General features: G+C 46.8%; 1 protein-coding gene across 8 annotated transcripts in view; it reads left to right on the top strand.

Annotated features, from left to right (window-relative positions):
- TMEM164 (transmembrane protein 164) overlaps positions 1-13,111 on the top strand; it is a 148,352-nt gene that overhangs the window by 113,771 nt on the left and 21,470 nt on the right. For all 8 annotated transcript variants that reach the window (XM_031675463.2, XM_072956812.1, XM_072956817.1 and 5 more), the window contains one exon: positions 1,551-1,629. In XM_031675463.2, coding sequence (XP_031531323.1) covers positions 1,551-1,629 — 79 coding nt within the window. The remainder of the gene's footprint in view (positions 1-1,550; positions 1,630-13,111) is intronic.

Raw genomic sequence — 13,111 nt, 5'->3', positions numbered from 1 at the left:
CAATGCTGAACTGCCTCCCTGGACATGCAGGTGGGGAGTTTGCTTTCTAGGAGGGCTGGGAGGGAGGGAGGATCAAGTGGGCCCTGTGAGCCCACGTAGGTCAATAGCTGCTGGAGTCTGAGGGTTCGGCACAGGTGCTGCTTTGGGACCTGGCTGGGAGCTCAAAGTGACTTGCTGCCGATGCCCGTTGTGAAACCTCGTGACCTCTTTTAGCTATTCCGCAAGGTCTACAGAGACGCTTGGAACCTCATTTATTTTCCTGGGATTTTACATTTCCTTCTGTGGGCATAGTCGAGCGTCATCTGGGTCCGTGGGAAATTTCCCTTCTGCGTGAGTTTTTATTTTCAAGAGCCAGAGCCAGTGACTCTGTCCAAGGTCCACAGTCATCCCAGCTCCCATTCTGGGAGCTCTGCCATCTTTTGGTTTCAGCTCTTGGCGCAAGGCAGGCTTGGGCTCCTGGGCCAGGAAGCCCAGAACTGTGTTCTCTCAGGAGCTCACAGGCTTGGTTCTGTGCTCACCCGGTAGGGCACAGGGGGGCAGCTGACCCTTGTCCTGGGTGTCCTTGTCTCTCTGGGCTTCCCCTGGGGGTGTGTGTGTGTCTGTGTGTGTGTGTGTGTAGGGCTATGTAAGCCCCAGAGGCCAGGCCTCTCGCCAGCAGCTGAAGTTCTTTTCCCGGAACTGAGTTAGCCGTCCAGCTGTTTCCACTCTCCACCCGCTGCCAGGCCACACTGCTATAGCAAGGTCCCCAGGCCAGGTGGAAACTGCCCTGCTCTGGTAATTTCGACCTTCCACTTTTAAGAGAGAGGGGAAACAGGAGTGAATGAGTGGGCGTGTTGGGTGGAAGGGGAGGGGGGCGCTCTTTTTGGCAAGCCCTGCCATGATTGGCCCAGCCGCTTGGTCTTCACCCAAAAGTCGGGCTAACTCTGGACTGAACCCAAGTATCCCGTGGAGAAACTCTTTATTCTTGGATCTAGACCTAACCTAGCAATCTATTTTTTTTTAAATCTGGAAATTGGGACTAATAAATCCTACCGCATATGTTCTTCATGTCAGATGAAAAATAAGCTTTTAAGTCATCCGTCACCTACTCACCGGAGCAGGAAGTGACATAAGGTGGTGTTTCTTCAAGTATATTCTGTAGGATACTAAGTGCTATTTTTTTTTTTACCAAGGCACTGGCTAAATAAGTTTGAGAAACACTAGATAAATAATGTTAAGCAGGCTTCTTACTTGTTGAGACCGCAAAGGTCCTTAATTTACCACTAATATACATGGTGAATCTCCAAGGGGATAGACTGTATGTAACATTTCTTAAATTTTTAACCAAACTTTCTGAGTGGAACGTTTTTCAAGTACCATCTCTGCAAAATACTCTTGGGAAGATGTTGGCCTAGGTCCTAAGTATTCCATTCTTTTTGCTCTAATTGTGAAGGGAGTTGGTCGAAGTGCAGGGGGTTGCTAAGGTGGGAGTCCCTGAGAGCAAGGGTGATCCACTTAGGAATGAGTGCTTCCTGCTCTAAAACCCCCCTCTCTCTCCCCTGTCCTTACAGCTCCCCTTTGAATTGGAGATTTACTACATTCAGCATGTTATGCTCTACGTGGTGCCCATCTACCTGTTGTGGAAAGGAGGTAAGGTCAGCAAACCACACCCCTTTGCCACCTGCACGCCTCTCGCCGCTCCCTGCTGTCTGGGGGAGTCACACCCTCTGGGGTGCCTATCAGGATCTTGAGCTGCTGCCTAGCTGCATCTCTGCAGCGGGTTTTATGCCAGACACCAGGCAGTGGGAAAATGGGTATGGACGAGCCCACAAAGAGCCTGGCGGCTTTTCAGGACCATCCTTTGTGCGGGGGTGCTCGGGGCTGCTGATGGCCTGGCCTAGTGCCTAGGCCCTGGGCTCTTCGTCCGTGGTGGGTGGTGGCATGAGGCTTGAACAGAGCCCCCCACACTCTGTCACTCCCTCCTGCCTGTGCCTTGCCCTGGGCTCTGTGCATTACAGGGTAGAAGAGAAGGGCCTTGTGCTTTTGCTCATTAGATCCATCCTTTCAGAACCAAAGAAGATATTGAAAGGGGTGAGAGTCCAGGAGCTGTGGGATTATGGGATTGAGGAAAGAGGCAGGTGAAAGAGCAGCGACCTTCATGTAAAACAGACCATCGAAAATCTTTATTTGGTCACGAGAGAGCGACCACCAGCCCTTAAACGATTCCCTCCCTCTGTTGTGTAGTAGACAGAAGGGAAGGTGCATTCCTGTCCCTTCTAGGCTAGTTGTGAGAGCCCTGCTTCTCAGTGTTCTTACCTTCCCGAAAGGCCCTAGACCTGGAAGACATACTTTTCTGGTCTTAGCCACCAGCCTCTCTATCTGGGCCGCTGGGATTTTTCTGGAAGACCCACCTCAGCCCAGGCAGCAAGGGTTTCATTTCTTCACATTAAAAATGACATAAAGCCACATGGACCCCAAACTCAGGAATTCTAGCAAATGTTCAGAACTTCTGGCATGAGGTAGCCTCAAGGACCAGTCAACCCAGGAACATGTTGCTCTCCTGTCTCTCTACCTACAGTCAAGAGATTGGCCCTTGTCCCTGGTTTCTATCAATTAGAACTCTTTCTTGGGACATGTCTAAATATTCTTTGAGGCTGTTTTTACCCCGTGCAGCCACTTGGTCTCACAGCATCAAAGAGCACTTCCTTCTAATTTGCTCTAAACACACTCTTCCCCACTGAGCTTTAAGAGAAGTCAGATGTTCCAAAATCCAGGAGACTTGTGACATCTCTCAGGTCTGTCCCCTGTGGCACAGGAAATAGCTTCCTAATAACTTACGTCTGGGAGATACACTCATTCTGAAGGGAGCCAGGCAGGCGGCTGTCCCAAGACTCCAGACCCCCAGCACCCGTGGTTCCGGTTTCTGAGGTGTGCGATGCAGGTTCCTGCCCAAGTGTGTACGGCTGTTAGTTAAACCTATTTGTGCTCTGAGCCGCCATAAAAATCTGTCAGGTAGATGAGCAAGACTGGTCTGACTTGAAAAATGCCAAGTAACCTTCATCTCCCCCACCTCCTCAAAAAACCCCACCGTCTGGGAAGCTGCACTGTCTCGAAGTGGCCAATTCCAGGCAGCCTTCTCCTGAATCTGTTGCTGCACTGTTGGGAGGAGCTAAGCTAACGAAGTAGGGATTCCAAGTCTTACTTCCAATTTAGTTTTTACTGTTAGTGACTCTCTCCCCTCTCCTCTGGTGCCTGGCCCAGAAAAGAGGCTGTTAATAATAGTAACAGTAATAACAACCACAGGGACTGCCAATGCCTACTTTTTCTTGACTATTTTCTGTGTACTCGGCATGTTTTATGTACTTTCCCATCACAGCTAACCTGGTGAAAAATCTTCCTTCTAAATGGAGGAAAGAAAAATATCAAGGCTCTGAAATGTTAGGTACCTTGCCCACAGCTTGGATTCAAAGCCTGGCCTTGATTCTCTCGCAAGTCAGTGCAGTTTTCCGCATACCGCACAGTCCTAAAAGACTCCTCCCACCTGTCCTGCTTCAGCCAGTCACTCAGCACGGACAGGCATACCTCATTTCACTGCACTTTGCTTTATTGCATTTTTTGTAAAACAAATTAAAGGTTTGTGGCAACCCTGCACTGTCAGAGGATGGTTAGCATTTTTTAGCAGTGAAGTATTTTCTAATGAAGATATGTACATTGTGTGGTTAGATGTAATGCTATTGCACACTTAATGGACTACAGTATGGTGTAAACACAACTTTGATATGCACTGGGAAACAAAACAATTCATATGACTTTCTTTATTGTGACCATCACTTTATGGCAGCAGTCTAGAACCGAACCCATGATATCTTCGAGGTCTGCCTGGATTTGTTTAGCACCTATTGTGTGCCAAGCATTTGTACTAGGAAATCCAGGCTGAACCAGGCAGGCCCAGCCCTTCCGCAGGGAGCCCCTGTGTGAGGGGGAAGACAGACAGGTGTGAGGCATCTGTGAGAGCTTTGATGGCATTTCTGAAGCCTAGCTCACCTTCCCTCCACCATTTCTAGGCGCTTGGCTGGTCTCACCTTCCTTTCTGGGTCTTTGCTGCCACCTGCTGTTCACTTGGGGGAAATGGTGAGCGTTTAGAGAAAACAATCTGGATTTCCTGAGGTTGCTTTCACCTTCAGACCTCCACACAGAGGGGGCGTGGATCTGGAGTAAACATTGGGAAGAATATTCCCTGGAAACCAAAAAAGCTGAGGATTTTGGGCTTCTCTTCCCTACAAGTCTTGTAATTTTCCAGAAATAACTGGCTCAAGAGTTTTTACACAAGGCCAGATAGCTCTCCTTTAGTACCTACCAGGCCCAGGAGCCTTTTTTCCCTGGAAGGCGTGGTTCTGCTTCTCTTGTGGTTTGGGGGTGACCGAGTGGCGCTGAGAGGGAGTCCCATTCCTCCCTCGTTCCTGCAGCCCTGGCGCCACCATAGTAAATATGACCCCCCTTGTCCTCACTGCTCTTTTCTCCCTCCATCCTGGCTCTATTTCTGTTTCCTTTCCTCCCAACTCTGGCTTTAGCCACCTGGAACTATATTTTTTATAACCACCCCAGCTCTTCACAAAACACAGAGTTCTCCTATCTGTCCCTTGAAACTCCCTCTAATGGGGGCTGCTCTCTCTGCTCAGTCCCATCTGCCCCCGGTTCTCCACAGTCTCTTCTAGACCATTGTTTTGTCTCTAGCTTATGTGAGAGTGCTTTCTCCTTTACTATTCTCTTCACTTTTTTTTCCCATTACCACCACCACCACCACCTAACTTCTTGGTCACTGTCCCCGCATTCCTTGGTGCCTTTGGCCTGTGGCTCTCTCAGTACTTTCATTGCAACTCCAGCCAGCATCGTGAGAGCCTTCCGGTGAGGACCACTCGTCCCACAAGGTCTGGGCTTCTTAACTACAGTGACTTCTGCATTGCCTTCTCTTCAGCCACCTGGACTTCGTCTCCTTCCTTTCCCCAAAATGCCTCTATTTGAGATCATAGCCTCTATCTGTCCCTTTCTTTGACCCAGATCTCTACTCCTTTCAACCTCCTCTTTTTTCCAGTTAGCTTGTACCTTTATGGCCAATTATTGGAACTTTTGTGTCCAATGGCTGTGCCCAGTCTTGGCCGACTGGAGGAAATCTCTCAAGTCATTCAGATTTGGGCCACTGAAATTCCATGGTCTCTATTCTAATTGTGTTCTCAACACTTGTTTTCTGTCTTTCACCAGCCCCTCCACACATTGCTCTCAGAAATCATGTGCTAAAGCTTTACCGCCTTCCCAAATTTCCTGTCCAGTCTCTTCAAATTTCCTGTCCTCTCCACTCTCAGTAGATGTTTTCCCAATAAGTGCCTGAGAAAATAGAGATTCTCAGGTGGGAATTCCTTCAGCTACTTCTCTCCGCTCAATAAGTGTCTCTGCTTGCACCCATCCTTACGTTCCTCCCTCCCATTTTGGAGGAAGTGGTGTTCCTCCCGAACGTGGCCCTGGTGTGGTTACCTCCCATCCCTTCCACCTCCTCTGGAACCTCATTCCATCAATTCGTCCACTGTTTACCTGGATCTTCAATTCCTTCTTCACTCCTGGCTTTTCAGGATGTAGAAGTCTTCCCTATTCTGAAAAACTTCGTCCAACTCCACACAACTCTGTCTTTCATCTTCCCTTCACAGCTAAGCATCTTAAAAAAAATAGTCCCAACAATATTTCCTAAATTTCACTTCTTTGAACATGATAATTTCTGCCTTATCCATGTAACCACCTGTATTATCTATGTAATATTAAATATTGATTTTTTTTCCTGAAAATATATTTGTTTTTAAGAGAAGCTTTATAGTCTCCATGAAATCCTGAATTTAGTTCTCTGGTTATCTAGTTTAATACACTATACATATATAACTTTTAAATTAAAAATGAAATGTTTATCATTTGAAATCCCCTCATGAATAGGACATAACTTTGATGCTTGTCTGTATCTGATGAGCCCTCTTCTCAAATACCATCCCTTTATCAGGACATTGCTGACATCTACCCGCACTGCCCGCGTCTTCACAGAGACAGCCCTTCTAAAGATCGCCAGTAACACCTACGTGACCAAATCTAATGACTGCCTCTCGGGCTTTATCCTGCTCGCACTCTGTGCTATGTGGGATGCTGTGAACCACTCCTTTTTGGGCTGTTCCGCTCTCAGGACTCTGTGTCTCCCCCTGTCCTGGCTTGCCCACCTCACTGGCCAGGCCTTCCCAAGTCCCCTGCAGGAGTTCTCCTTCCTCTTTCCGCTGGGATGGTGACTTTCCGAGTTGCGTTCTGGGCTCCCTCTCTGCTCCTCTGGGCTTGGTCTCACGTGCTTCCACACTGCAGCCACCAGTGTGTGTTCTGATAGCTGCCACGTCACCACCCGCGGCCCAGATTTAGGGGCTTCCGTTTCATATGGTTTGCTCAGACATCTCCACCTGAATGTCCTGAGCACACCCCAACCCAGCAGATCCAGGTGCACTCCTTTTCCTCATCATACTTACTTTTTCCTCCTGTGGCTTTTGACAGATGGTACCACCCAGTCACCCAGCTAGAACATGGGAATCATCCCCTGCCCCCCGCATCTGTTTCATCCATTCATCTCACACATAGGTCTGTATCCACTTGGGACGCTGTAATGAAATACCACCAACTGGGTGGCTTATAAACATCAGAAATGTATTGCTTATGGTTCTGGAGGCTGGAAGTCCAAGAATCACTTGCCAGCATTGTCACCTTTTTGTGACGCCCCTCTTCCTGGTCCACAGCCCACCCCTTCTCGCTGAGCCCTCATGAGCTGGAAGGGATGAAGTTATCCCTCTGGAGTGGCTTTTATAAGATCCTTGCCCCATTCATGTGGGCTCCATCCTTGTGCCCTAAGTACCCCCCAAGGGCCCCACCTCCCAGTACCTTCGCATTGGGGGCTAGAATGTCACTGTATGAATTCAGGGGACACAAAGATTCAAACCCCAGCAACATGAGTGTCTTCTTTCTTCTGGGCTCTGCACTGGCACTTGGGGTGCCCAGATGAGTGAAAATCAGAGCTCACCCCTCCCCTTAGAATTCCCAGTGTAGTGTGGGCACCAGATGTGAGTTGAATGATCACATAGATGCAGGTGTAATTAGGACTGAGGTGAATCCTCTGAAGGAGAAGAACATGCTTTTATGAGAGCTTGGAGCCAAACAGGCTGACTTATTTTGGAGGTTCTGGGGAGAGTTCTCTGAGTAAGTGACATTTCAACTGAGATCTGAAGGATGAGTGGGAGTTGACTAGGCAAATGTAGGATTAGGGGAGGTGAACCCTTGTAACTGGACAAAATGACATAAGTGCCAGAAGGAGGAGGGGGCGCAGATGACACTGGTGTGAGAGGCAGGCACGGCTCAGATACGGAGGGCTCTGTGGTCAAGGGTTTGGCCTTTATTCTTAGCTACAGAAAACCAGTGAAAGCTTTAAGAAGGGGCGTACCATCAGCTGGTTTTTCCTATTGGTTCTTTTCTTGTATAATTCATTTATATAGCTCAAAATCTAAGGTACAAAAGCCATTCTGTAAAAGGGAAAAAAAAAACACCTTCCCACCCCTTCTGCCATCCACACAGCGCCCCCTACAACTCCACAGTAGCCACCATTTTTGTTTTCTCCCTATCCTCCCAGATTTTTTTTTTTTTGGCATATAGAAATATATTTTTAAAATATTTTCTTCCTTCTTAAGACACACATCCCCAAATAGCGCAGCACACAACTGTTTTGTGGTGGTGGCTGTTACTGCTTTGCTTCACACTGTTTCTTAGAGAGCTTTCCAAGTGAGCCCTTAGGAAGCTTCCTCGCTCGTTTTCGCAGCAGCATGTGTTCTGTCTGTCGTGTGGATGAGAAAATACAGTGTACCAAAACAGCAACACTTTGTGTGGCACTAATGGCGCTGCCAGGCTTGTTTCAAGCTCTTCACACACATTCATTCATCGAATCCCTCCCATGATCTTCTCAGTAGGTGTCACTGTTACCTCCAGTTTACAGACGAGGAAACTGACACAAGTAGTAAGTGGCCAACCCAGGATTTGAACTCAGTGGTATGGCTGTTAGGCAAAACACATGGCTACAACTCTTCCGTTATTTATTTATTCTGTCTCCTCTTAGTAGACAGGCCATTTCCAATCTCTTGCTAATATGGATAACACTGCACTGAACGACTTTGAACCTATGCTGTTTTGCCCACGTGCAAGTGTATCTAAAGGAGAAATCCCCCCAAGTGGAATTGCTGAGTCATACAGTATATACGTTTGTAGTTTTGCTGGATATTTCCAAACCCATGAAAGTTACACCAATTTAAATGCTCCCTAGCAACGTGGAAGGGTGTCTGTTTCCACACAGCCTCACCAAAACAGTGTATTTCCCACCTTTCCACATTTTTGTCTATCTGGTGGGTAAAAATAATGGTATATTGATTCCGTTTTAATTTATATTTCTTATTTTGAGTGAGGCTGAGCCTCTTTTTACATGTTGAAATTGGGATTTGGTTTCCTTGTCCTTGAGCTCTGTGCTCCTCTCGTGCTCATTCTCCTCTGGTTGTTGGTCTTTTCTACAAAGTTGAGTGCTACGAGCTCTGTATCGGTATTAGGAGTTAGCCCTTTGTGATGTGAGCTACAGATATTTTCCCCACTTTTTTTGTCACTTGGTTTTTAACTTGGCTTGTGATTGATTTTTGCCAGGTAGGATGTTTATATTTCTATGTAATTTAAGTCTTTTATTTTATGGCTTCCGAACTGCGAGTCATGGCCAGATAAGCCCTTCCCCACTCCAAGGTCATAAAAAATAAATCCCATATTTTCTTCTGCTATATTAGTAGGTTGATTGATATATTTATTTATACATACATACATACCTTTGCGTCTTCTCTCCACTTGGATTTTATCGTGGTATGCAATGTGAGATAAAGGGTCTAACTTTATTTCCGGATGGTTTCTTATTTGTCCCAATACTGTTTATCAGATAGTCCGGCACGGTCCGATCTATTCATGGAAAACATCGTGCCGGTGCTGTGTAGAGATCACCATGTTCTCCTCCTCCTCCCTCCTAGATGGCTCGCAAGTCTATCCCCTTTCCACCATCTGGAGGGCAGCAACCTTACTGCCACCATGACAGTTGGCCCTGTGTGGCCAATCTGCCTCCAGCCTCCCCAACTGCCACTAACAGCCCATTCCTGCAGCTTCCAAAGTTTTTTCTAAAGCCCAAATTGGGTCATAGCATTTCCTTGTTTGGAAACCTTTAGTGGCTCCCCCTTGTCCCCAGAGCACAGTGCAGAATTCCAGGGTCACAAAAGATCTGTGTCACCTGGCCCTACCCCTTTCCCTTCATGCTCCTCCTGTCCTGGTACTCCACACTCTGGTGATGCCCAAATTCTTAGAGTCCCCTGAGTTTACTGTGCAACTTTCATTCCTCTGTGCTCTTGAAAATGCCATGACTTCTGCCAGCAATGCCCATCTCTAGCTTGTTGGCCTGGAAAGCAGTCCTTCTTCAAAACTCACCTCAGCAGCCACCTCCAGGCAGCCCTCTGTAAGTACTCTGTTGCTGAACTTCTTACGTGTCTGTTTACATGCCTGTCTCAAGAACAGGAGGTTTTCTTCTGTTCTTGATGTTTTGGGGCTGAATGAATGAGTGCCTGTATATCCACACGCTGCACATTTCACATACCCTATTCTGCATCTTACAGAGTAACATTTATTGTGCACTTTCCATGAACTAGGCACTGGGTACGAGTTTTACAAGATGATCTTGATCTCATTGAATCCTCACAAAGTTCAGTAGATTTATAGGACCCGTGACCTCAGATGAGGAAAAAAAAAATCACGTCTTCACCTGCATTAACTCCAACTGAAATGCAGCATTTCCTTTCGTTCAGAATCACAGGCAGCAACCTACAATTGCATTAGCGGTATTGCTGTGTTGTTTATGTAAATCACAGATATTTTCTTCTCATTACAGCTGTTGCACATACCTTGAAAAATCACACTTCATCATTACCTCAAAATTTAACACTTATCTTTTAAAATATTTTTAAAAAATATATTTTGACATTATTTTCTTCCTTTATAACCCCATAGCTTCTATTTTATATGCTTAAAAGATGTATTCTAAGAGGGGGACCCAAACTGCCCAAAGGATCACTGGCACCAAAAAGGTTAGGCACCCCTGCAGTAGAGTTGAAACTGGCATTGAAAACTAGGCAGGCAGGCAGGCAGGCAGGCAGGCAGGCATCATCATGACCACGCTACATGTAGTTGCTGGATTCAGATAGACTGTGGGTTCAGATCAAGTGCCTTTGCCTGTCTGAATCTGATTTCTCATTTGTAAAATGAGAAGAGGATTAATACCTGCCTCATAGGGTGTCGTGAGGAGTCAGTGAGCTCATATATGTAAAGTACATCGAACAGTGCCTGACGCATGGTAAATGCTGTGTTCTGTTTTCTATTACTGTTGTTTTTATTATGATTATTCACCACTGTCATACTGCCTCTTGTTAATTTCACATCTGTCTTACAACCAGCTCGTGGGCTTCTGAGGTCAGGGTTGTGCCTTGCGGAATGCCGAAGCCTCAGTCTTACACATACAGAGTGCATATCTGTCACTGGGTTTAACATGGCTGGCATCCCTCCTTTTAGATGCCCATTTCTCCTTTGAGCTTCATGACACCCCTGTTTCCTGGTTCTCCTCCTCTGGCTGTTTCCCTGGGCTCCTTTGCCCTGCCTGCTCCAGACATGCAGACATTCCCCAACTATAAATCTAACTTCAGGCTTGAGAAACACCACAGGTATTCTCCTTCCAACCTGCTCTTCTTCCTCTATTTCCTGTCTTAGTGGCTCCGCCATCCATCCCGTGCCAAAGCCCAAAACCCAGGCATCTTCCCAGGTCCCTTCCTCTGTTTCATCCCCTATACCAGTCAGTTCAGAAGTTCTGATGATACAAATTCTCAAAATATTTGCAGACTTGTTCTTTTTTTTCCTGTTCTCTCTACCTTTAAAAAATTTTTTTATTTACTAATTTTTTTGTGGGAAGTGGTAATTAGGTCTATTTATTTATATATTTTTAGAGGAGGTACCAGGGATTGAACCCAGGACCTCATGCATGCTAAGCGTGTGCTCTACCACTTGAGCTACACCCCACCCCTGCAGATTTGTTCTTTCCTCTCTATCCCCACATCCCTGTCGTAGTCCAGGCTCTCAGCCTCCATTCCTGGGACTTTGTTTCTTCTCTCATCTCTGTTCCCTGATTGCCCCTACTTCCTACCCAGGCTGTCCCTCCATCCAGTCTCTAGAATACCATTAAAGAAAGAGCAAATCTGATCAGAATTTGCTCCACTGCTTAAAAAACCCATATGGGATGAAGACTAAACTCCTTTATGCAGCATTCAAGACCGTTCACAGTCTGACCCTTGCCTGTCTCTTTGACCTCATTTCCCATCACTTAGACTTCAACTCCCATTACTTTACTTTCTAAGGCCCACCTGGTCCCCCCGCCCCACCCCAACCCAATCCACACACACCAGCTTCTCTACCTGGACCTGGCAAACCCCATGTCCTCTTTTACAAGTTAGCTCAAAGGTGTTCCCTCCTGTCTGAATCTGTGTTTGACTTCCCTAGACAGCCTAAGGCACATTTTCTTGAATGTTCCTTACACTTTTTATGTCATATTTAATTGTTTATCTGTGTTTCGCCACTATGTGGCAGTCTCGTCTTTTCATCTTTTCAGGAGATGAGGATGTATAATTAAGATCATGTTTTATTTTAGTTTAAATAAATAATAAATGGTAAAGTTGATAGAGTTTATTACATTTAAGATGCTGTAAGAGTGAGGGAGAGGCCCCAGGATTTTGAGCTGGGTGGCTGTGGGAGGATAGGGTGCCACTGACAGATGAGGCACAGAAGAAAGAAGCATGTTTAAGGCAGGAAAATGATTCTGCTTGAGTTTGAGGCACTTCTAGGCTATCCAAATTGAGATGTTCAGAAAGCAGTTGGATGGAATATTCTGGAGCTGTTCGGAGGAGTCTGGGCTAGAAACTGACTTCAGTATCACTGGTATAAAAGTAGTGGATATAAACATGGGGAGTGGATGAGATGGTCCAGGGTAACTGTGCAGGTGGGGAAGAAACAGAACTTCGAAAAAAGCCTGGGGGGACTTGAACCTTTGTACAGTAGATGGAGGAAGAAAAGTGTAAGGAGATTGCAGGAATGGTCAGAGCAACAGGAGACATGGCTGGTTGTCCTGGAAGCTCAGGCAATAGAAACTATTATCAAAGGACTGGCAATCAAGAGTGCCACATTTTCAGAGAGTTCCAAGAAAGTGCAACCATTGGAGAAGTGGGGAGGAATAAGTTAAGGGCTGTAAGATAGGAGGGGTAAAGGGCCTTGCAGAGCCAGGGGAATGGTTTCTCTCTCCTGCTTTCCCCTCCTCCCCTCCCCTCTCCGCCCCAGGCGGGGCATGCTCAGCTCAGGTGCTGGGGGAACATTGAAGGTGCTGGGAGAAAGGGGAGCAGGTGACTCACGAGGTGGTGACAACCCCTGAGAAAGAAAGGGGTTGGTGGCAGGCCGAGGACGGTAATGACAAGACGAGGAAATGCTGCATGAGATGAGAGAAGGAGAAAAGTCCAGACTGTTTCAGTGCCGTCCAATGGGATATGCTCCGGGGAGAGATTCTATATGCGCTCTGTCCACGTGGCTCCTGAGCAGATGAAGTGTGGCCAGTGCGGCTGGAGGACCAGGCTGAGGGAATTTCAGATTTGATTCACAGTGAATGAACTTGAATTGCAATTGAAATAGCTGCAGGGCTTTAGTAGCTACTCTGTTGGACACTCTTCAACCTTCTGGTTGGTGACTAGCACTGAGGGGGCCCTCCTGAAACAGATTTCCTTGCATTTTTCCAGTACTCTTCTGTCGGGGGATCCCGTTTTCTCCAGGAGCACTCAGCAGCCTGAGTGGAGGAGCAGAACATCTGGCTTGAGGAATCCATCCAAGGTTGGGGCTTTGTAAGTAGGTTCAGTGGTGTTGAAGATCCAGAAAGCAAGGGGTATTCAGAGTTCAGGACAGAGTTTTGGTCATCACG

Source organism: Vicugna pacos, chromosome X, assembly GCF_048564905.1.
Source record: "Vicugna pacos chromosome X, VicPac4, whole genome shotgun sequence".
Classification (NCBI taxonomy): Eukaryota; Metazoa; Chordata; class Mammalia; order Artiodactyla; family Camelidae; genus Vicugna; species Vicugna pacos.
The sequence above is the reverse complement of the archived record's forward strand: the minus strand, read 5'-3'. Positions and strand labels throughout refer to the sequence as shown.